The sequence below is a fragment of the Electrona antarctica genome (genome assembly GCF_951216825.1).
Source record: "Electrona antarctica genome assembly, chromosome: 11".
Classification (NCBI taxonomy): domain Eukaryota; kingdom Metazoa; phylum Chordata; class Actinopteri; order Myctophiformes; family Myctophidae; genus Electrona; species Electrona antarctica.
Genome location: NC_136792.1, coordinates 4,531,215 through 4,553,292, shown reverse-complemented (window position 1 = coordinate 4,553,292; position 22,078 = coordinate 4,531,215). Strand labels below are relative to the sequence as shown.

At 43.7% G+C, this 22,078-nt stretch overlaps 1 protein-coding gene across 2 annotated transcripts in view; it reads left to right on the top strand.

Annotated features, from left to right (window-relative positions):
• The window catches only part of dock10 (dedicator of cytokinesis 10), a 119,219-nt gene that overhangs the window by 45,019 nt on the left and 52,122 nt on the right, over positions 1-22,078 (top strand). For both annotated transcript variants that reach the window (XM_079514803.1, XM_079514804.1), the window contains 12 exons: positions 1,381-1,464; positions 2,474-2,566; positions 3,780-3,898; positions 6,117-6,186; positions 9,691-9,804; positions 10,995-11,066; positions 12,083-12,229; positions 13,246-13,329; positions 13,586-13,682; positions 14,344-14,376; positions 16,835-17,013; positions 20,980-21,093. In XM_079514803.1, the coding sequence (XP_079370929.1) occupies positions 1,381-1,464; positions 2,474-2,566; positions 3,780-3,898; positions 6,117-6,186; positions 9,691-9,804; positions 10,995-11,066; positions 12,083-12,229; positions 13,246-13,329; positions 13,586-13,682; positions 14,344-14,376; positions 16,835-17,013; positions 20,980-21,093 (1,206 nt within the window). The remainder of the gene's footprint in view (positions 1-1,380; positions 1,465-2,473; positions 2,567-3,779; positions 3,899-6,116; positions 6,187-9,690; positions 9,805-10,994; positions 11,067-12,082; positions 12,230-13,245; positions 13,330-13,585; positions 13,683-14,343; positions 14,377-16,834; positions 17,014-20,979; positions 21,094-22,078) is intronic.

Here is a 22,078-nt window from a genome sequence, read left to right as displayed (position 1 = left end):
CTACCTGGCCAACAGAGAACCCAGCTGTACCAAGGTGAGACAGTCTCCTGTAACCTGCCTCCAGGCTACCTGGCCAACAGAGAACCCAGCTGTGCCAAGGTGAGACAGTCTCCTGTAACCTGCCTCCAGGCTACCTGGCCAACAGAGAACCCAGCTGTACCAAGGTGAGACAGTCTCCTGTAACCTGCCTCCAGGCTACCTGGCCAACAGAGAACCCAGCTGTGCCAAGGTGACACAAACCATGTTTCTTGTGGAGAAAATATTTAATATAACAATTATAATATATATATAATAATTATAATATAATTATATTTATATAATTATAATATAAAACATAAATAACTCTAAATTTGATGTTTATCATGGATACAACGTTAAATACATGTTGATTCTCCTTCTGAAATGTCACTCTGAAGAGATATTGTCCATTGCCCCTGTTAAGTGTTGACTTGATGCCATATGTAGTCCATCTGAAGAAAACAAGGATTATACAGAGACACTGGAGATGGAGTCACTTGGAGGGGGCATGAGGGGGGAGGGAGGGAGGAGGGGTGAAAAACAAAATCCTGGGAATTGCACTTGTGTCCTATGTATACATAGAAATGCTGTCTATACTGTACTGCTTTCTCCAAATAAAATAAATATTATAAAAAAAAGAAATACATGTTGGCTAAGTCCAAAGATCCCACTGACTAGTCACTAGCCTAAAGGGCTAGTCAAGCTTGGCTCGGGGGGAGATATCATTCTGTTTGGTCTTCAAGGCAGTGGCTCTGAGCCATTGAGCCATTGAACCAAGAACATTGAGGAAAACTATGAATTTATTTGTACCTTGTGGAGGAAAAACTGTGCATTTGTGACCAAATTTGACTGAGGGACTGCCATTGTTTTTTTTTTAAATTTTCGTTTTTTCATGTCATATGAAAGCAGGGAATCATAGCTTCAAATTCACATATTGGTTGTTCAGTTTGACCCACCAGTTTTGGAGATATGGCTTATAGAGTAATGTCTTGCAGAAAACAGCGAGTTGAGAAAACAGGCTTGAAAGGTTCACTTCTGTCGTCTCTAACATTACACCTAGCTACACGTTTAAGCATTTATTTCATATTTACATACATTTTCATGTACACTTATTTCAGACATGCTCTAGTATGTGAAGAGTCTGCCTGTGCTATTAACTCATTTTGGAAAAAATAAATAAATACAAGTTTTTCTCCTCTGGTGAAAAGCTGGAATTTGCGCGATGGCAGTCTCTCAGTCAAATCTGGTCACATTTGTGTGGGACAAGGGCTGCATGAAGAGGTGATGGACAGTGATGTACGTAACGTCCAGACAGGGGTTGTGGGATGATTTCAATCACCACTGCTTTCTGTGTCTTTTCAGAACGGCACGGACGTGAAGTGGGTTGATGGAGGGAAGCCCATCTTCAAAGTTTCCACGAATGTTCTTTCCACAGTCTACACTCAGGTAGGTCGAGCCTCTTCAAATGTTCTTTCCACAGTCTACACTCAGGTAGGTCGAGCCTCTTCAATCCATCTTACCTTTCTTTAGCCACTTTTAACCGGCCGGGCATCCCTACGTTGGGCATGTCTCATTGGGCGGAAAGTTGTAGATCTGTTAAGTAAAATAGGCCTTAAACGTGGTGTACAGTAAGTGGTTTGTTTAGTGTTAAATACTTAACCCATTTTGGGCGGGAACCCCTTTTGGTGTTTTAAACATTGTTATAATTTACCTATTGAAAAATAGCAGATCTACAAGCTCATAGCGAGCCACCGAGTGGCGTGCTACGAGCTTGTAGGTCTGCTATTTTTGAAAAATTGTGAAAATATTTATTTCAGAAAACTGGAGGATTTAGAAGATTTTTTTTTATTTTGAGGTCCACCTAAATGGATTAATTTGTCCAATATTGGTCTCCCTGTCTCTCCAGCTCTTTAGTAAACAGAAATTAAATGTTCAGGTCAGGATACCAGTTCTATCTAAACAGGAGAGAGCACTCATACAGTAGCCCTATATACAGGATAAACACATTAAATTGGAAGTCATTAAACCAACCAGACAAAATTGGAGCTAGAACACTATACAATATTGAAGCTGACATATCTTGGTTTTACTAGAGAGCTGGAGAGACGGGGAGACCCAGCTGTTACTGAACAAACACTATAGCAGTCATATATAGAGAGCTTTCAATCCGAGTAGGTTTCACCGGTAAAGTTAAAGTGAAGCTCAATTTATGAGACGTGCCACAAGGTATTATCTTGAAGATGTGTTCTCGACGAGCGTAAATGGATCTGTCAGACATGTCAGCCTCAGAGACGAGGCCTATAGTCCTCTTGAGGCCTGGCTGTTCGTTTTTAAAGGAAGCGATCCAGTAAAGACTCCAGATCCCTGCAGTGACTAATGATATGGATTCCTGAACCTCCTCCTCCCCTCTGTGTGTTCCTGAACCTCCCCCTCCCCTCTGTCTGTGTGTTTCCAGGACCCCCACCTGAACAGATTCTTTCAGCAGTGCCAGAAGAGAGAGCTGGACCTCTCACTACCTCCTACCTCCAATTTCCTCAACTGCCTGAAGGTCAGAGCCAGGAGCACATTACACTTCCTTAAGTGACTATGTGTGTGTGTGGGTGGGTGGCTGGCTGGCTGGCTGTGTGGCTGGGTGGGTGGGTGGCTGGGTGCGTCTGAGTACGAAAACAGCATGGTTGTTTTTCACCAGCTGTGCGCAACCTAACACACACACAAACACACGCACATATTAACTGTATATATGGTGATTTTGGGTGTGCCAGTACAGTACAGTACAGTACAGTACAGTACAGTACAGTACAGTACAGTACAGTACAGTACAGTACAGTACAGTACAGTACAGTACAGTACAGTACAGTGGAGGGTACAGTAGAGGGACCCCCACACGGTAACTCTGTCATTTCTCAACCGTTTCGGACGCGGGGCGGCTCGCCGGAATCAGGCCGGCACCCTGGGTGCGTTCCTGTGGGGCTGGAACCCCCCCCCCCCGGGGACCCCCACACGGAGTTGCACCACTTACTTCACATTTTTTATCCAAGAAACCAATACGTAATTTATTGCACACATCTATAAAAAACAAAATGGATCGGTGAACCAAGATTCTCCAGCGCTCGCTCCATGCGCGCCCCCACCCCTCTAGACCAGAAAGCATGTATGCTGGCTGGGCTACGTACATCTCATCTAATTGCTGGTTTTAATTGGGTAAAGCTGCTATTCAGCCACCTCTTTATGGAGGATTGAAGTTAACAATAGAGTGTATGTGTGTGACATCATCGTACCTGGAAGTTATGCGGGAACATAGTGGCAAAAAACTACTTTCTGGCCTGACAATGTTAAACTCACCAACATTGCAGCTGTACGAAAGTTTGTTTCATAAAAATCCACCATAGAAAAGTTATGAGCTACTTTCTGTCAAGAAATGCCCTGCATTTGATTATTTTTCTAAGTGTCAGACTCAGAGTTTGGAAGTGCTTGTTTTTTCAATAACACAACATTTTGCTGCCTCCTGCATTATGTGACATTTAGAAACAGGTGGTACGCAGGACGGTTGAGTGATTTCCAACGAGCGCTTCCAAACTCCAACACTCCATGCTGCTCAATGTTTTGCCACTCAGTCTAGATGAGGGGGGCGTGTCCTGATGGGAAAATCATGCATGTGCATACTCTCTATTGAGATATATCTTTATATCATACTCTCTATTGAGATATATCTTTCAGCTGCTGTTTTGTTTCCCCTCCTCCTCCTCCTGCTGCTCCTCCAGGGTCTCCTCAGTGTGGAGAAACTCCCGGTGATCATCCGGTTCCTACCGGTGCTCTTCAACCAGCTGTTCAAGGTTCTCACTCAGAACGACAACGACGAGGTCACCACTGCCACCACCAGGTGAGCAGCGGTACTGCAGAAGAAGAATGGCTGTACCGGGTACTACAGGGTAGTAATAATGGACCACCCAGTGGGCGTCGTGCTAACATACAATGGAGACACCATGTTTAGAATCATAATATACGTACATGCATAAAGGCACAAGTAGTGGGCCACCCAGTGTGTGTGTGTGTGTGTGTGTGTGTGTGTGTGTGTGTGTGTGTGTGTGTGTGTGTGTGTGTGTGTGTGTGTGTGTGTGTGTGTGTGTGTGTGTGTGTGTGTGTGTGTGTGTGTGTGTGTGTGTGTGTGTGTGTGTGTGTGTGTGTGTGCGCTACTGCTAACATAGAGACAACATGTTTAGCCCATTTTGAGCGGGAACCCCTTTTGGTGGTTACATATATTATGTTATAATTTAGCTATTGAAAAATAGCAGATCTACAAGCTCATAGCGCGCCACCGAGTGGTGCGCTATGAACTTGTAGGTCTGCTATTTTTTTTTAATCGTTAAAATGTGCCTCAAATCTTTCAGAAAATTGTCATGATTTAGAAAACATTTTTTTTTAATTTCGACGTCAGGCCTGAATGGGTTAAAATCATGATAGACCTACATGCATAAAACACCGTTTTGGACTTTGGTTTCCACAGAGACAAAAGGCACAAGTAGTGGAGCCACCGTGTGTGTGTGTGTGTGTGTGTGTGTGTGTGTGTGTGTGTGTGTGTGTGTGTGTGTGTGTGTGTGTGTGTGTGTGTGTGTGTGTGTGTGTGTGTGTGTGTGTGTGTGTGTGTGTGTGTGTGTGTGTGTGTGTGTGCTACTGCTAACATAGAGACAACATTTAGAATCATGATATACCTACATGCTTAAAACACCGTTTTGGACTTTGGTTTCCACAGAGACAAAAGGCACAAGTAGTGGAGCCACCCAGTGTGTGTGCCAGCATAACGATGCCATGTTTATAATAATTAATATATACATAATGTACATGCATAAACGTACAGTATATCAGCGTTCACGGCACACTGTTCACCTTTCCTGCCTTTTCCTTTTTTTTTTAAAACTAGAGCGGTGCATGTGTCCCTTTATTCCTATGGAGTTCTGTGTCCGGCATGCCCAAATACGGAGTGTTGTTAGCCCAAGATTTAGACTCTCGTAGATTTTTTTTCGATTCTGACGAATCTCTCTACGAGAGTCTAAGCGGATCGTCCAGAAATTCTTGTCTAGTTTTACCGTTTGTGCCTCAAAATCACTCTTACCTTGTTGTACAAATGCAAAATCTAAGCTCCTGTATTTTTTGCCCCACTTGTCCGGTGGGTGTTCGGCAAACAATCACACCGCGTACGACCGTAGTTTTCAATAAAAAAGGTATTTTAATCCACTCTGTCCATACTCTGTCTCGGAATCTGGCGGCCATCTTGGTTTTCTCTCCATTGTAAATGCGCAACAGAACCCTGGCCGCTAGGGGTGCGGCCAGGGTTCTGTTGCGCATTTACAATGGAGGATTCCGAGACAGAGTATGGACAGAGACACCGGCCACTGTACTCCCTGCGGGGATGTGGAGCGCGTGTGTCGAATTTGAAGTTGGTGGGGCGAACGGTTCTCGAGTTACGTGGATTTTCACACGTACAGTACAGACAGAGACAAGGTGAATTTATAGATACCGGTAGATATTTACTTACAGTAATTGTGGAATAAACTGTAAGCGTATAACTGGAGTGAGCAAGAGTACCGAATGTGTCTGAGATGCTGTTTAGTGTTTGGGGCCGTGGCGTGGCCTACACCAGGGGTTCTCAACGTTTTTGGCTGGGGACCCCCGGAAAGGCTTTGGCCATGTCTCGCGACCCCCTATCCACCCCCAATACAACCCCCCGCTACAATAACCTTAATAATAGAGAAACTATATCATATATATTATACATAGACCTATACTAAAACCAGATATAATCATTAAGGAAAGTTTATGCATGCACTATGTGTACTATGTAAACTCAATTTCCATTTTCCTGCCAATAGGTTGCAAAAAAACAAAAAGGTTTTTTAATCATCTGGGGACCCCCCCACAATAATTTAGGGACCCCCCGAGGGGTCAAATGTTTCGGTAACTCAGAAGAGGGCACACATGGAATCAACCAACAAATGGTCCATTTGGCTCCATCTGTGCCCTCCTCGGAGTAACCGTGTAGATTCGAATCAAGATACGATGCTGCAGTGCTAACATCTCCATCATGGTCTTGGTGTCCACAGGGTGCTGGTTCATATCGTTGCCAAGTGCCATGAAGAGAACCTGGACCACTATCTCCACTCATATATCAAGGTACTGAACACATGTGGGGTCTTCAACGTTTTCGGGGTCATGGACCAATCCTCAAAATGACAGCCATGCGGTGCCCCCGGATTTCAAATGATTTTGTCCTAGGGAGGGACTTCGTTACGAAAAGAAAGGATTTGGTTTAAATTAAATTGTCTACATTTTTTTTTTTCAAGTTGGAAATAGATTCATAGTGCTGATATTGAGTTATTGTAGTTTCATTTCAATTAAACTACTCCTAATTTGACTGGGGAGTCTCCTGGGGGAACACTTTGAAAATCACAGGATAATAATGTTGACAACGTGACAGTGTGGGGCGCACGCAACCCATGCTTGCGTGCGTGTATGTGTGTTTGCCACGGGTGTGATCTTAACCCATTTTGGGCGGGAACCCCTTTTGGTGTTAGCATTATGTTATGCTTTAGCTATTGAAAAATAGCAGGCGCGCAACGAGCTTGTAGGTCTGCTATTTTTTTTAAATCGTGAAAATGTGGCACAAATCTTTGAATATATTCTTTCAGAGTGAACGTTTTTAACTCAAATCTTTGCTTCTGGGGGGGTCCCTGGAACAACATATTTTTAGATGGGGGTCGGCGGCCAATTACATATAATTTTTGGGGTCCTTGACATGAAATATTGAGCACCACTGATATAGAAAACATGAGGTATTTCAGAAAACTGTCAGGATTTAGAAGACATACATTTCTAAGTCAGGCCTAAATGAGTTAAAGGGATTCTATCATCGTGATGAGCGTTACTGTTTGCATTGGCAGACTGGGGTTAAACAGCTTCATTAGCGGAATGAAAGAAAAATACAGGGGGGCCCGGGGTGGGCTTTGTGTTTGAGTAAGTGTATGTGTGTGTGTGGCCAACAGGAGTGTGTGCCCAGGGCTGCATGCCCAGAGAGAGAGAGATTTAGTAGGAGGCAAACCAGGACATTTGGGTCTTCTCAGTCAGAAAGACAAGGCGTGCTTGTTTAGGGGGGATCAGAGGAGCCCACCAGGACTGTTTCATGTTGCCAACAATGCAGGAACACAACTAGCCCATTTTGGGCGGGAACCCCTTTTGGTGTTAGCATTATGGTATGCTTTAGCTATTGAAAAATAGCAGATCTACAAGCTCATAGCGCGCCACTCGGTGGCGCGCTATGAGCTTGTAGATCTGCTATTTGTGAGTGGTGCAACCACTCCAAGGAACAGCAATGTCTGTGACTTTGTGACTATGTTTGTGTGTGACTCATGTGTGACTCATGAGTACCAGTAGGGGTGCTGTTGTGCCAGAGACAGAGAGATAGTATTGCACTGTTGCCTGCTAATGAGAGAGAGAGAGAGAGAGAGAGGGGGGGGGGGGGATTTGCACCACTCAGTTCACACGGGTGTGATTTTGAAAAATCGAAGAACGACTGACAGAAACATTGCTTTTTCAGAAAACTGTCAGGATATAGAAGACATTTTTAGAATCTGATCTCAGGTCAAAATGGGCTAGACTAGCAGAGTTATAGAGGCAGAGATGAATGGAGGGGCGGGATGCGAAGAGAATCCCCAGCTGAGCTAATGGAGGCGGGGTTGCCATGGTGACAGATTGACGTGATTTTCAAGGCTATAGCCGGGCGAGCAATCTGAAGTCCTGCTGCTGTATAGCAAGGTCTCGGCAGTATACAGCATAGGAGGAGTATGCAGTAATTGGACTGATTGAAAATTCCACATACCTTATTGTGAGAGAGAAGACATTCGACCAGAGGTGGTCAACACCACTTTTTGGTCTGCCGGGTGATCAGCATTCATGGGCTATTAACCAATTTTGACCTGAGATCAGATTCTAAAAATGTCTTCTACATCCTGACAGTTTTCTGAAAAAGCTATGTTTCTATGTCAGTCGTTCTTCGATTTTTCAAAAATAGCAGATCTACAAGCTCACATATCTACAAGCTCATAGCGCGCCACCGAGTGGCGCGCTATGAGCTTGTAGATCTGCTATTTTTCAATAGCTAAAGCATAACATAATGCTAACACCAAAAGGGGTTCCCGTCCAAAATGGGTCGTTAAAGTGATCAATTTAGTTGATCAAAAATGACCGATTATTAGGTATTTTGGTTTTATATGTACACAAAACTGTTTATTCACAGATAGTCAAATCTCGTTTCAAATTGTCTTTATTAATCATATAAAATGATTGACTTATGCTTTGTTATTGTTTTTTTTGTTATTCAATTATTGACTTATTCTATGCGTGAATTATTCTAATTTGCAGCCTATAATTATGTCTGCACTGGGTGATAATGTGGCCAAAAGGTTGCCCCCCCCCTACCACATACACACATACAAACATGTTATGTTGTAGCATCCATAGCCTGTTGTGTTTGGTTCATTTCACCCGGTATTATTTCATGTAGATGATGTTTTTATTTGTAATTATCATATTGCTGAAAAACACGTTAACACTTAGCGCGCCTATGCCGACGATTAAAGTCAATTGAAGCCTAATTTTGATACTGACGCTTAACGCCATTGCCAACGGCCTTCGGCAATTGAGCTTTTATAGCGCGTTCGATTGCTTGAGCCAAAATGCTACTCACGTTAGCCGGTTAGCTAGCTGTGTTGTTAGCACAGCACTGGATCGCCCATCTTAGATCGTCGTCGCCATAAGAATCCATTCTATCCATTTCTTTCAATCGCCTGTATCTCCTATTCCTTGTCCCAGATGGCATTTTGGTCAAAACAGTGTTTCTTTGACGGCACAGATCGGACGATGTAGATCTCTCCAGAGCTTCGGTCTGGCTTCAGATGGTAAACAAGGCCTGTCTGCTCCGTGTAGCTTCCTAGGTTATGACTACTGCTCATGGACCGGAAATGGCGGCTTTTCAAAATAAGAGCTCAAATTAAAAAAATGCTGGCGTGAATTAGATCCTAATTTTTCAATAAATGCTAGCGGCCTAAGTGTTAAGGTCCATACCGATGTGATTGTCTGCAAATGGTTCATAAACATAGCCATAGATTTACTTGGAACTTGAGATTTTGAGTTTTTCTCCAAAGTCGTTATAAATCGCTACATGCCTTTGACCAAATAAATAGTCCATAATGAATGGAGTTCACTGGGTTGGATTAAGAAAATGTCATCATTTTGTTTTTCATGCCATAATAAATGAATGGAATCCAGTGGTTTTCCTCAATAATCAGACGACCACAGTGTGCTTTGGAAAATGGTCACTAGTAAGTATACAGTGAGAACATGGTCAACATGTCAGACCACCGGTATGGTCCTTTAAATCAGTCAATTATTTTCCATGTCCCTGTGGCTGCATATTCCTGCATTCTCTCACTAACATACCCCTCGTGTGTGTGTGTGTGTGTGTGTGTGTGTGTGTGTGTGTGTGTGTGTGTGTGTGTGTGTGTGTGTGTGTGTGTGTGTGTGTGTGTGTGTGTGTGTGTGTGTGTGTGTGTGTGTGTGTGTGTGTGTGTGTGTGTGTGTGTGCGTGCGCGCGTGTGTATATGCGTGTGTGTGCGCATGTAGTATGTGTTCAAATCAGAATCCCATGGCTTTAGGACGGTACATGAGGAGCTGGCTAAGGGGATGACCTTTGACCTGCGGAGCAACGAGCAGGCAGCCGTCAGGAACGTGCTGAGGGTGAGTCAGTCCCTCCCACCCTTGCCTTGTCATTCTATACAATGCACTCCAAATCTATTCCTCCGAAGCACCCAGAGACTTTAGGAAAGAGTGACACGTTTCGGGTAGGCTTAGCTTCAGCGTTATGGATGTGAAATCTGGCCTTTGACCTCTCTCTCTCTCTCCTCCTCCAGTTCTCCTGGTTCTTCTTTGACCTCTCTCTCTCTCTCTCTCTCTCTCTCTCTCTCTCTCTCTCTCTCTCTCTCTCTCTCTCTCTCTCTCTCCTCCAGTTCTCCTGGTTCTTGACCTCTCTCTCTCTCTCCTCCTCCAGTTCTCCTGGTTCTTGACCTCTCTCTCTCTCTCCTCCTCCAGTTCTCCTGGTTCTTGACCTCTCTCTCTCTCTCTCCTCCAGTTCTCCTGGTTCTTGACCTCTCTCTCTCTCTCCTCCTCCAGTTCTCCTGGTTCTTGACCTCTCTCTCTCTCTCTCCTCCTCCAGTTCTCCTGGTTCTTCTTTGACCTTTGACCTCTCTCTCTCTCGCCTCCTCCAGTTCTCCTGGTTCTTGACCTCTCTCTCTCTCTCCTCCTCCAGTTCTCCTGGTTCTTGACCTCTCTCTCTCTCTCTCTCCTCCTCCAGTTCTCCTGGTTCTTCTTTGAGCTGCTTTGACCTCTCTCTCTCTCTCCTCCTCCAGTTCTCCTGGTTCTTCTTTGAGCTGCTTTGACCTCTCTCTCTCTCTCCTCCTCCAGTTCTCCTGGTTCTTCTTTGAGCTGCTTTGACCTCTCTCTCTCTCTCTCCTCCTCCAGTTCTCCTGGTTCTTGACCTCTCTCTCTCTCTCCTCCTCCAGTTCTCCTGGTTCTTGACCTCTCTCTCTCTCTCCTCCTCCAGTTCTCCTGGTTCTTGACCTCTCTCTCTCTCTCCTCCTCCAGTTCTCCTGGTTCTTCTTTGACCTCCTTTGACCTCTCTCTCTCTCTCCTCCTCCAGTTCTCCTGGTTCTTGACCTCTCTCTCTCTCTCCTCCTCCAGTTCTCCTGGTTCTTCTTTGACCTCCTTTGACCTCTCTCTCTCTCTCCTCCTCCAGTTCTCCTGGTTCTTGACCTCTCTCTCTCTCTCCTCCTCCAGTTCTCCTGGTTCTTGACCTCTCTCTCTCTCTCTCCTCCTCCAGTTCTCCTGGTTCTTCTTTGACCTTTGACCTCTCTCTCTCTCTCCTCCTCCAGTTCTCCTGGTTCTTCTTTGAGCTGATCATCAAGTCCATGGCTCAGCATCTGGTGGACTCTGACAAGGTTAAGGTAAATGATTTGATGCATTACGTTACGTATGTGTGTGTTCATGTGATGGGGCGACTGTGGCTCAAGAGGTAGAGCAGGTCGTCCAATGATCCATGGGTCGGCGGTTTGAATCCCGGCTCCTCCTGGCTACATGTCGAAGTGTCCTTGGGCAAGACACTGAACCCCAAATTGCTCCCGATGTGCTGGTTGGTACCTTGCATGGCTTCCGCCGCAATCGGTGTATGAATGTGTGTGAATGGGTGAATGTAATGCACAATCTATGTAAAGCGCCTTGGATAAAGGCGCTATATAAATGCACCATTTACCATTTTATATTACACGGTGCAGTGGTGGAGAAAAAACCCCACTTTGAACTTGAAACGTAGTTTCTGACGTTTATTTGAACAACTATCTAGAGAAACGTACGCGTTTCGGCACCTTGGCGCTTTGTCAGCGTTTCAAGCTAGAGTTTGTCGGGCAGAGGTGACATAGCTGAGAGATAGTGTACAGCTGAGTCTCATTAGTGAATACAATTCACCCACAATTCGTAGTATTGTCGCGTTTACATTAATGCATAATAAATTAGATTTACAGTTTTCCACATATTCCACGGTGCAACATAGCACATGATGGTTTTAACCCATTTTGGGCGGGAACCCCTTTCGGTGTTAGCATTATGTTATGCTTTAGCTATTGAAAAATAGCAGATCTACAAGCTCGTAGCGCGGCACTCAGTGCCGCCGCGCTACGAGCTTGTAGATCTGCTATTTTTGAAAAATCGTTGTGGCGCAAATCATTGAATATATATTTCAGAGCGAACATTTTTAACTAAAATATTTGCTTGCTGTGGGGTCCCTGGAACTACATATTTTGGCCCAATAGAGATACTTCTGGGGGTCCTTGACATGAAAAAGGTTGAGCACCACTTGACATTGAAACATAGGTTTTTCCAAAAAAAAATAGGATTTAGAGGCTTTTTTTTTTAATCGACCACGTTCCAAAATTGGTTAATGTGTTCACCCGTGTGTGTTCCACAGCTGCCCAGGCCCCAGCGGTTCCCCTCGTCCTACCTGAACCGCGTGGAGACTCTGATGGACACGGTGTCGGACCACGTCTTCTGGAAGAACAAAGACCTTTCAGAGGAGACACGTAGCGCCAACCTGGCCGTAGCAAACTTTGTGAAGGTGGGGGGAGCAGTATAAAAATCAGAACACCTGCATAATACTTTTCCTGGGGAGAAATACGATAAGGGGAGTCGGACCAGATTTGACTGAGAGCCTGCCATCGTGCAAATTCCAGCTTTTCACCAGAGGAGAAAAACTTTGATTTTATTTTTTAGCACAGGCAGACTCTTCACATACTAGAGCATGTCTGAAATAAATGTCAGAGCTGAAATCGACATGTAAATATGAAATAAATGCCTAAACATGTAGCTAGGTGTAATGTTAGAGACCACAGAAGTCAACCTTTCAAGCCTGTTTTCTCAACTCGCTGTTTTCTGCAAGACATTAGGCTACTCTATAAGCCATATCTCCAAAACTGGTGGGTCAAACTGAACAATTTGAAGCTATGATTCCCTGCTTTCATATGACATGAAAAAACGAAAATTCAAAAAAATCCAATGGCAGTCCCTCAGTCAAATTTGGTCACACGTGTTTACTATTGGCTTGTTATTTATAACACAGGATATCCATATTATTAGACCTGTAGTTTCTGTACGTGAAGGCCACATTAGGCTAATGTACAGTATGCTGGAGAGGATCAATGCAGTCAGCATGGCAGTCTGCAAATGAAACTCTCTGTTTACCAATGTTGACTATTGATTCTGATTGCTGGTTGTACTAAATCGTCTCTGTCGGGTGGAAACCTCATGTCCAAAACCGTCAAATTAAAAAAAATAGCAAAAGTAGCGCATCTACAAGCTTGTGGATCTGCTAAGTTTTGATGCTTTTTTGTGACGCTGTAGTATAATCAAGTAGGACGTTAATTTACGAAAAATACAAAAACTTAGAATATGGAGATGGAGAGGTTTCTGCCCGAGAACAGCGGAATGATGTGTCTCTCCTTTTCTCACAAACTTGTGTGTGTGTGTGTGTGTGTGTGTGTGTGTGTGCGTGTGCGTGTGCGTGTGCGTGTGCGTGTGCGTGTGCGTGTGCGTGTGCGTGTGTGTGTGTGTGTGTGTGTCTCTGTCTCTCTGCAGCGCTGTTTTACTCTGATGGACCGAGGCGTCACCTTTAAACTGATTAGCAACTACATCAACAACATCACTGCTACTGATAGCAAGGTAACAAAATGAAGTGACGAATACCGAAAACTCACAACAATATGTCATTTTAACTGTCAGATCAACTAAATATAGTTATTCAAGTCATGGTAATGAAATATATCATTTACTGAAATGTAATGTCCTCCCGGGGCCGGTGTCAACTGTGAATGACCAAATTAATACAAAATATATAGCTCTTCGGCTCTGCCTATGAGATACTGCTGTTTACCATTAACCGGCTGCTAAAATGTTTTGTTTTATTTTGTGTCGACAGGTCTTATGTGAGCTGAAGTTTGAGTTCTTGAGAGAGGTGTGTAACCACGAGCACTACATCCCCCTCAGCTTGCCCCTGCCGTCTGCTCGCATCACAGGTTAGAGTCCCAACTCGTACAGTACACACATGCTGTGGTACAGTAGTGTTAACATAGGTAGATATCATGCATCATTGTCATTCATCTGTTAATACTAGGGGTGTCAAAAACCATAAATTCGAATTGGAATCGCGATTCCGTTATGAACGATTCAAAATCGATTCATAATTTCCAAAAAAATGTTTTGGTTACAGTTACAGGAGTTTTCACTACATGGTGTCTGTGATATGAAATGTAAGCTTACCCTAATCACAGTAAACATCATGTCTTCAGTCATTCTCAAGTTACTGTAGTCACTTCAGTTCAAGACTGGAGTAGATTGTGATGAAATCCTATGTATTGAATCGAGAATCATTTTGAATAGAAAATCGTTTTGAATCTGAAAAAAAAAATGCTTTTGAATTTAATCTTTTTTGGATTGAGAATCGAGTTGAATCGAAAAAATTGATTTTGAATCGAATCGTGACCCCAAGAATCGGAATCGAATCGAATCGTGGGACACCCAAAGATTCACAGCCCTAGTAAATACCTCCTTCCTCACCCCCCGTCACCCCCCCCGCTCTCTCTCTCTCTCTCTCTCTCTCTCTCTCTCTCTCTCTCTCTCTCTCTCTCTCTCTCTCTCTCTCTCTCTCTCTCTAATATCCCTGTCTATCCATGTCAGACACTGCATCTCCAGAACCACAACATTCCCATGGTAAATATGTTGCCTCATTTCATTCCCATGGTAAATATGTTGCCTCATTTCATTCCCATGGTAAATATGTTGCCTCATTTCATTCCCATGGTAAATATGTTGCCTCATTTCATTCCCATGGTAAATATGTTGCCTCATTTCATTCCCATGGTAAATATGTTGCCTCATTTCATTCCCATGGTAAATATGTTGCCTCATTTCATTCCCATGGTAAATATGTTGCCTCATTTCATTCCCATGGTAAATATGTTGCCTCATCTCCTTGCCATTTTGTGTGTGTTTGTGTCCACGACTCCTTTAGTGTGTTGTCAGCCTACTTGTCACCTCTCATTTGTCGTGCACAACTCATTCGGTAGACTTGTTCATTACATTCATTACGTTTCATTACATTCTGTCAAATTAAACCACCAGTAGACAAAGTCCTCTTTTAAGGTCAAATGTACTCTGCAGAATTATTGAAAAACACAGGAAGTGTAAAAGCAGTGTTTTTTTTGGTTGTCTTCTATTTACAGTATATCAATTATTTTAAGTCTAGAATCAAGCCATCCAGGATCCTGGAGAATCATGACCATAAAAGCTTTGATTCTGTGAAAAAAACATTTAATATTAAATTATATGATTTACTATTTTTAATTTGTTTTGCAGTTTTTACTTATTTCTATTTTTATTTTTTACAGAATCAAAGGTTTTATTGTCATGATTCACCTGGATGGCTTGATTCTAGGCTTACATACACATCTCTATAAATGCATTGTCTTTATTTGAGTGGAACCACAAACCCTCTAGTGTCCCTCTACTGACAGAGACATGGTCCTTTAAGGTCCTTTAAGGTCAAATGCACACTTGATAATATTATTCAAGAACTCAGTCCGCTGCCCCCCCAGGTTGGCAGAGGAAGTGTAGCGCCCAGGATTACATTAGATAATTGACACTGGGTGAAAAAAAAAAATGGGTTGCAAAATTGTGGGATAAAAAATAAAGAGAAAAGAAAAAAAAGGACACAGCCTAGGCAGTGTAAAAGCAGTGTTTGGTTGTGTTGGCTCTGCTGTCGGTATACCAGTCTCTTTGGTTGGTTGTGTGGTCTCTCTAGCGTAGGTACCAAGAGTGTAAAAGCAGTGTTGTGTGGTTGTGTTGTCTCTCTAGCGTCGGTACCAGAGTGTATAAAGCAGTGTTGTGTGGTTGTGTTGTCTCTCTAGTGTCGGTACCAAGAGTGTAAAAGCAGTGTTGTGTGGTTGTGTTGTCTCTCTAGCGTCGGTACCAGAGTGTATAAAGCAGTGTTGTGTGGTTGTGTTGTCTCTCTAGTGTCGGTACCAGAGTGTAAAAGCAGTGTTGTGTGGTTGTGTTGTCTCTCTAGTGTCGGTACCAAGAGTGTAAAAGCAGTGTTGTGTGGTTGTGTTGTCTCTCTAGCGTCGGTACCAAGAGTGTAAAAGCAGTGTTGTGTGGTTGTGTTGTCTCTCTAGTGTCGGTACCAGAGTGTAAAAGCAGTGTTGTGTGGTTGTGTTGTCTCTCTCTCTAGTGTCGGTACCAGAGTGTAAAAGCAGTGTTGTGTGGTCGTGTTGTCTCTCTAGCGTCGGTACCAAGAGTGTAAAAGCAGTGTTGTGTGGTTGTGTTGTCTCTCTAGCGTCGGTACCAGAGTGTAAAAGCAGTGTTGTGTGGTTGTGTTGTCTCTCTAGTGTCGGTACCAGAGTGTAAAAGCAGTGTTTATGTGGTTGTGTTGTCTCTCTAGTGTCGGTACCAGAGTGTAAAAGCAGTGTTTATGTGGTTGTGTTGTCTCTCTAGTGTCGGTACCAGAGTGTAAAAGCAGTGTTTATGTGGTTGTGTTGTCTCTCTAGTGTCGGTACCAGAGTGTAAAAGCAGGGTTGTGTGGTTGTGTTGTCTCTCTAGCGTCGGTACCAGAGTGTAAAAGCAGTGTTGTGTGGTTGTGTTGTCTCTCTAGTGTCGGTACCAAGAGTGTAAAAGCAGTGTTGTGTGGTTGTGTTGTCTCTCTAGTGTCGGTACCAGAGTGTAAAAGCAGTGTTGTGTGGTTGTGTTGTCTCTCTAGTGTCGGTACCAAGAGTGTAAAAGCAGTGTTGTGTGGTTGTGTTGTCTCTCTAGTGTCGGTACCAGAGTGTAAAAGCAGTGTTGTGTGGTTGTGTTGTCTCTCTAGCGTCGGTACCAGAGTGTAAAAGCAGTGTTGTGTGGTTGTGTTGTCTCTCTAGCGTCGGTACCAGAGTGTAAAAGCAGTGTTGTGTGGTTGTGTTGTCTCTCTAGTGTCGGTACCATAGTGTAAAAGCAGTGTTGTGTGGTTGTGTTGTCTCTCTAGTGTCGGTACCAGAGTGTAAAAGCAGTGTTGTGTGGTTGTGTTGTCTCTCTAGTGTCGGTACCAGAGTGTAAAAGCAGTGTTGTGTGGTTGTGTTGTCTCTCTAGTGTCGGTACCAGAGTGTAAAAGCAGTGTTGTGTGGTTGTGTTGTCTCTATAGTGTCGGTACCAGAGTACAGTCTGACGGGAGAGTTCTGCAGGAAACACTTCCTGACGGGCTTGCTGCTGCGGGAGCTTGGCCTGGCGCTGCAGGACGAGCAGGACCTGAGACACCTGGCCCTGGCCACCCTGAAGACTCTGATGGCCAAACACTCTCTGGACGCACGCTACGCCACCAAGGTAAGGGGCCGCTGTCTGTAGTGTCGTAGACTACCGGTTCTCAAAGTGAGGTCCAGATAACCTGGAAACCAGACGAATGTGACAAATTCATGGCTTTGATGAAGACCGTATAGGTCGAAACATTAGTCATTACTACCGGTATTTACACTAGCACCTGAATAGAAGGCTTAAATTCTCCCAGCTGCTCCAGCGTCTTCTCCTTCTTCTGCAACTATTCCTATCCCTGTTCAGGCTTGCAGTGCTTTCGGTACATTCACTTTGTTTGCATTCTTTTTTAAATCCGCCCTCTTGGAAATGCAGGTTCCTCACAGAGATTCCAGACTGATATCTACGCAGTGGTGTTAAATTAAAATAAAATAAAAAAATCAGCAATGAGTTCAATATAAATATAATATAATAATGTAATATATCGGTATCAGCCGATATCACCCTGGAAATAATCTGAGATCGGTCATAATTTATTGTATTCATGTTAGACTGCATCTGTAATGTTGTACAATCTCAGAGTAATGGGGTCCTTTGGGAACCACAACCACTGCTCTGTACTGTATTAGCTCAAATGGGATTCTTACAAACATACATCAAGCACAGACTGTTGGTCAAGGTTCAAGGTTATCTTTATTAATCCCAGAGGGCCAATTGTAGTAAAGCTCAGCAGTATAACCACACATACCCTCAGACGGAAAGTAGACCATAAAGACAAAGAGAGAACAGACAGTAGTACCAATAGAATCACATTGAATTATTTACGATCAATGGCAGCGTAGGAGCCGGGGACGAAAGGAGTTCTTGAGTCTGTTGTTCCTGCATCTTGGCATAATTGTGGCTGGGGATGTGATGGTTCGTGGCAGCTGAATGTAGGGGGGTGGGCTGGGGGGGGGGGGATTTGAGGGGGGGTTATTAGCGAGTGCTGGGAATCCAGAATCCAGATCAGATCACTTCAGTGATTATACTCAGTACAATAACAGGGTTGTTGTGAAGAGACCCGATTCAAGCTCAAGGCCAAAGCTGTCTCTGTTTCAATACAACATTTAACCCGTTTAGGGCCTGACGTCGAAATTTAAAAAATGTCTAAATTCTGACAGTTTTCTGAAATACCTTCATGTTTCTGTATCAGTGGTTCTCCATATTCCTGCATGTCAAGGAACCCCAGAAATTATAATTGGCCACCGACCCCCATCTGTAAATATGTTGTTCCAGGGACCCCCCAGAAGCAAAGATTTGAATTAAAAACGTTCGCTCTGAAAGATATATTCCAAAGATTTGCGCCACATTTTCACGATTTCAAAAATAGTATATAGCTTTATAGCTTGTAGATCTGCTATTTCAATAGCTAAAGCATAACATAATGCTTAAAACACCAAAAGGGGTTCCCGCCCAAAATGGGTTAACGTCCTACTTGATTATACTACTGCGTCACACAAAAGCATCAAACCTTTTTTTTAAAGAAAACTAGCATTTACTTTATAATGAATGGTTTTAAATAAGTCTAACATTAATACAATAATTTTAATTTAATAAATCACACTGGCACAACATTACTGGCATGGTATTACTCAGAGTACAGTACAAGCTAATTATGCTGCTCTCTCTTACCAACAAACATTATAATGTAGTGTTACTAACGGGCATTATTAGACATTAGGCCCAAAGGAAGGCTGACAATGTTAACCCATTTAGGCCTGACGTTGAAATAAAATAAAAATCCTCTGAAAGAATATATATTCAAAGATTTGTGCCGCATTTTCACGATTTTTCAAAAATAGCAGATCTACAAGCTCATAGCGCGCCACTCGGTGGCGCGCTATGAGCTTGTAGATCTGCTATTTTTCAATAGCTAAAGTAACTAAGGGGGCGGTGGCTCAGGGGTAGAGTGTCTGGATGGTAACCGTAAGGTTGCCAGTTCGAACCCGGGCTCCCCCAGAGTTACTGTCGAAGTGTCCTTGAGCAAGACACTGAACCCCTGATTGCTCCCGATGTGCTGGTTGGTGCCTTGCATGGTTTCCGCTGCCATCGGTGTATGAATGTGTGTGTGAATGGGTGAATGTATAATGCACAATCTCTGTAAAGCGCCTTGGATAAAGGTGCTATATAAATGCACCATTTACCATTTACCATTTACCATAAGTAACACAATGCTTAGTTAAAACACAAAAAGGGGTTCCCGCCCAGAATGGGTTAAATGATAATATTACATGATGGTTCTCTGTCTTGAAATGTGATTTTATGCATGAGTTAATAACACTGTTGATTTACATAAGCACTTCATTGGCATGCACAACAAAAGCTAAATAATAAATTAGCTTGTTTGAGGATTGTAGGATCACAATCATTAACAGGCATAAATAACAGTAGTGAACAAACATACCACTGACTGATTTCAGTCATTTCAGTTCCATAGAATCCATAGATGTTTTCTATGACAGGGGTTCTCAACGTTTTTGGCCGGGGACCCCCGGAAATGCTTTGGCAATGTCTCGGGACCCCCGCCCCGCCCCCTCCCGACCCCCAATATAAATTGACTGCTACAATAACCTTAAACCATTTTGGGCGGGAACCCCTTTTGGTGTTTTAAGCATTGTTATAATTTAGCTATTGAAAAATAGCAGATCTACAAGCTACGAGCTTGTAGGTCTGCTATTTTTGAAAAAAAGTGAAAATAATTTTTTTTTAAAAAAACCTTTTTTTTTTTTTTTTTTTTTTTTTTAATAATTTGGGGACCCCCTAAAATAATTTGGCGACCCCCCGAGGGGTCGCGACCCATGGGTTGAGAACCCCTGTTCTATGGAAGCATGTTGCACAGTGAAAATAGACGATCTACAAGCTCTCGATGCGTCGCAGGCTCATTGAGAGCTGTATAGATCAGCTATTTTCGCCGGTTATTATTTCATGATTGTACAACAGTTTTGAGGAAGCAATCTGATTGGTTGAAAGGCCCTTGTACCTGTGCTTTTAACGAGCATGACCGCACACCTAATCATTCAAAACATACAAATCTGCTGTGCTGATGAGACGGAGACTCTCAGAGCAGAGAGTGGCTAGGCTAGTATAGTTTGCATGGGACATTTGCGATCGTAGTGGCTAAATCTTACATTAAAAAAGTATATATGAATTTCTATTTTTTTTATAAGGGTAACTGTTGTATAATTGCAAGGGTGTGCTTTACGTAGATTATTGGCACTTCAGCGCTTCTTACTGCAGCAACGTTGTCGTGCCAATAATCACGGTAAAGCACACCCTCTCGTGTATTAATTAGAGTATTTACAGTGGTCTAACTAGCAAGGCCGCTACAGTATGTTCAGAAGCAACTTCCATAAGAACCGTAAAGGATATTTCATGAAGGTTAAAGCCTCAATCTGTGATTTCTTCACCTGGTTGGCAGTATGGTGTGTATAGGACAGCGGGAACAATATGACAAAATATTCATTATTTTACATATTGTGTTAATTGTGTAGGAAACGTGCGTGCGTGCGTGCGTGCGTGCGTGCGTGCGTGCGTGCGTGCGTGCGTGCGTGCGTGCGTGCGTGGAGGGAAGGGGGGGTCTCTTCAGGAAACACTACCCTTCCTCTCTGCCTGACCTACTTGTTGTTAACTAGTTGTACGAACGCTTGTTTTCTATTGTTGTATTGTTTATTGGATCTTGTTTAGTCGATACACTTTTAGCTCATGCTCATTTGATTTAGCTATTTTGTCTCATCTGTTTAAGGAAATAGGTAGCTGATATATTGCACTTTTACCTTAGTACTAGGTATACTCTTGGTTGCTTGTTTTTGCAGAAAATGCACTAAAGACTTCTGGTGATTAGTAGTTTTTGTTCCCTACCTATGTTGAATACACTTATTGTAAGTCGCTTTGGATAAAAGCGTCTGCTAAATGACTGTAATGTCCTTTTCACACCGTTTCACAAATCTCACATTAGGGCACCATTTTTCAGTTGTTTCTTTTGTGTCAATCCTTGCATTCCAGGAGAAGCAGGCGAGGATCGCGTCCCTCTACCTGCCTCTGTACGGTCTGATCCTGGACAACATGCCCCGCTTCTTCCTCAGGGATCTCCCCATCTACTTCACCTCCAGTGACCAGGTGAGAGCACACATGGTCTACTTCACCTCCAGTGACCAGGTGAGAGCACACATGGTCTACTTCACCTCCAGTGACCAGGTGAGAGCACACATGGTCTACTTCACCTCCAGTGACCAGGTAAGAGCACACATGGTCTACTTCACCTCCAGTGACCAGGTAAGAGCACACATGGTCTACTTCACCTCCAGTGACCAGGTAAGAGCACACATGGTCTACTTCACCTCCAGTGACCAGGTAAGAGCACACATGGTCTACTTCACCTCCAGTGACCAGGTAAGAGCACACATGGTCTACTTCACCTCCAGTGACCAGGTAAGAGCACACATGGTCTACTTCACCTCCAGTGACCAGGTGAGAGCACACATGGTCTACTTCACCTCCAGTGACCAGGTAAGAGCACACATGGTCTACTTCACCTCCAGTGACCAGGTAAGAGCACACATGGTCTACTTCACCTCCAGTGACCAGGTAAGAGCACACATGGTCTACTTCACCTCTAGTGACCAGGTAAGAGCACACATGGTCTACTTCACCTCCAGTGACCAGGTAAGAGCACACATGGTCTACTTCACCTCCAGTGACCAGGTAAGAGCACACATGGTCTACTTCACCTCCAGTGACCAGGTAAGAGCACACATGGTCTACTTCACTTCCAGTGACCAGGTAAGAGCACACATGGTCTACTTCACCTCCAGTGACCAGGTGAGAGCACACATGGTCTACTTCACCTCCAGTGACCAGGTAAGAGCACACATGGTCTACTTCACCTCCAGTGACCAGGTAAGAGCACACATGGTCTACTTCACCTCCAGTGACCAGGTAAGAGCACACATGGTCTACTTCACCTCCAGTGACCAGGTAAGAGCACACAGCTTTGGAATCAAATCATTCATAGACATTGCTACACCCCCTATAGGGCGCTTTTGTGAGATTGCTGCCACCTAAAGGTCAAATAGAAACATGCTATTGTATTGTAGGTTGGTCC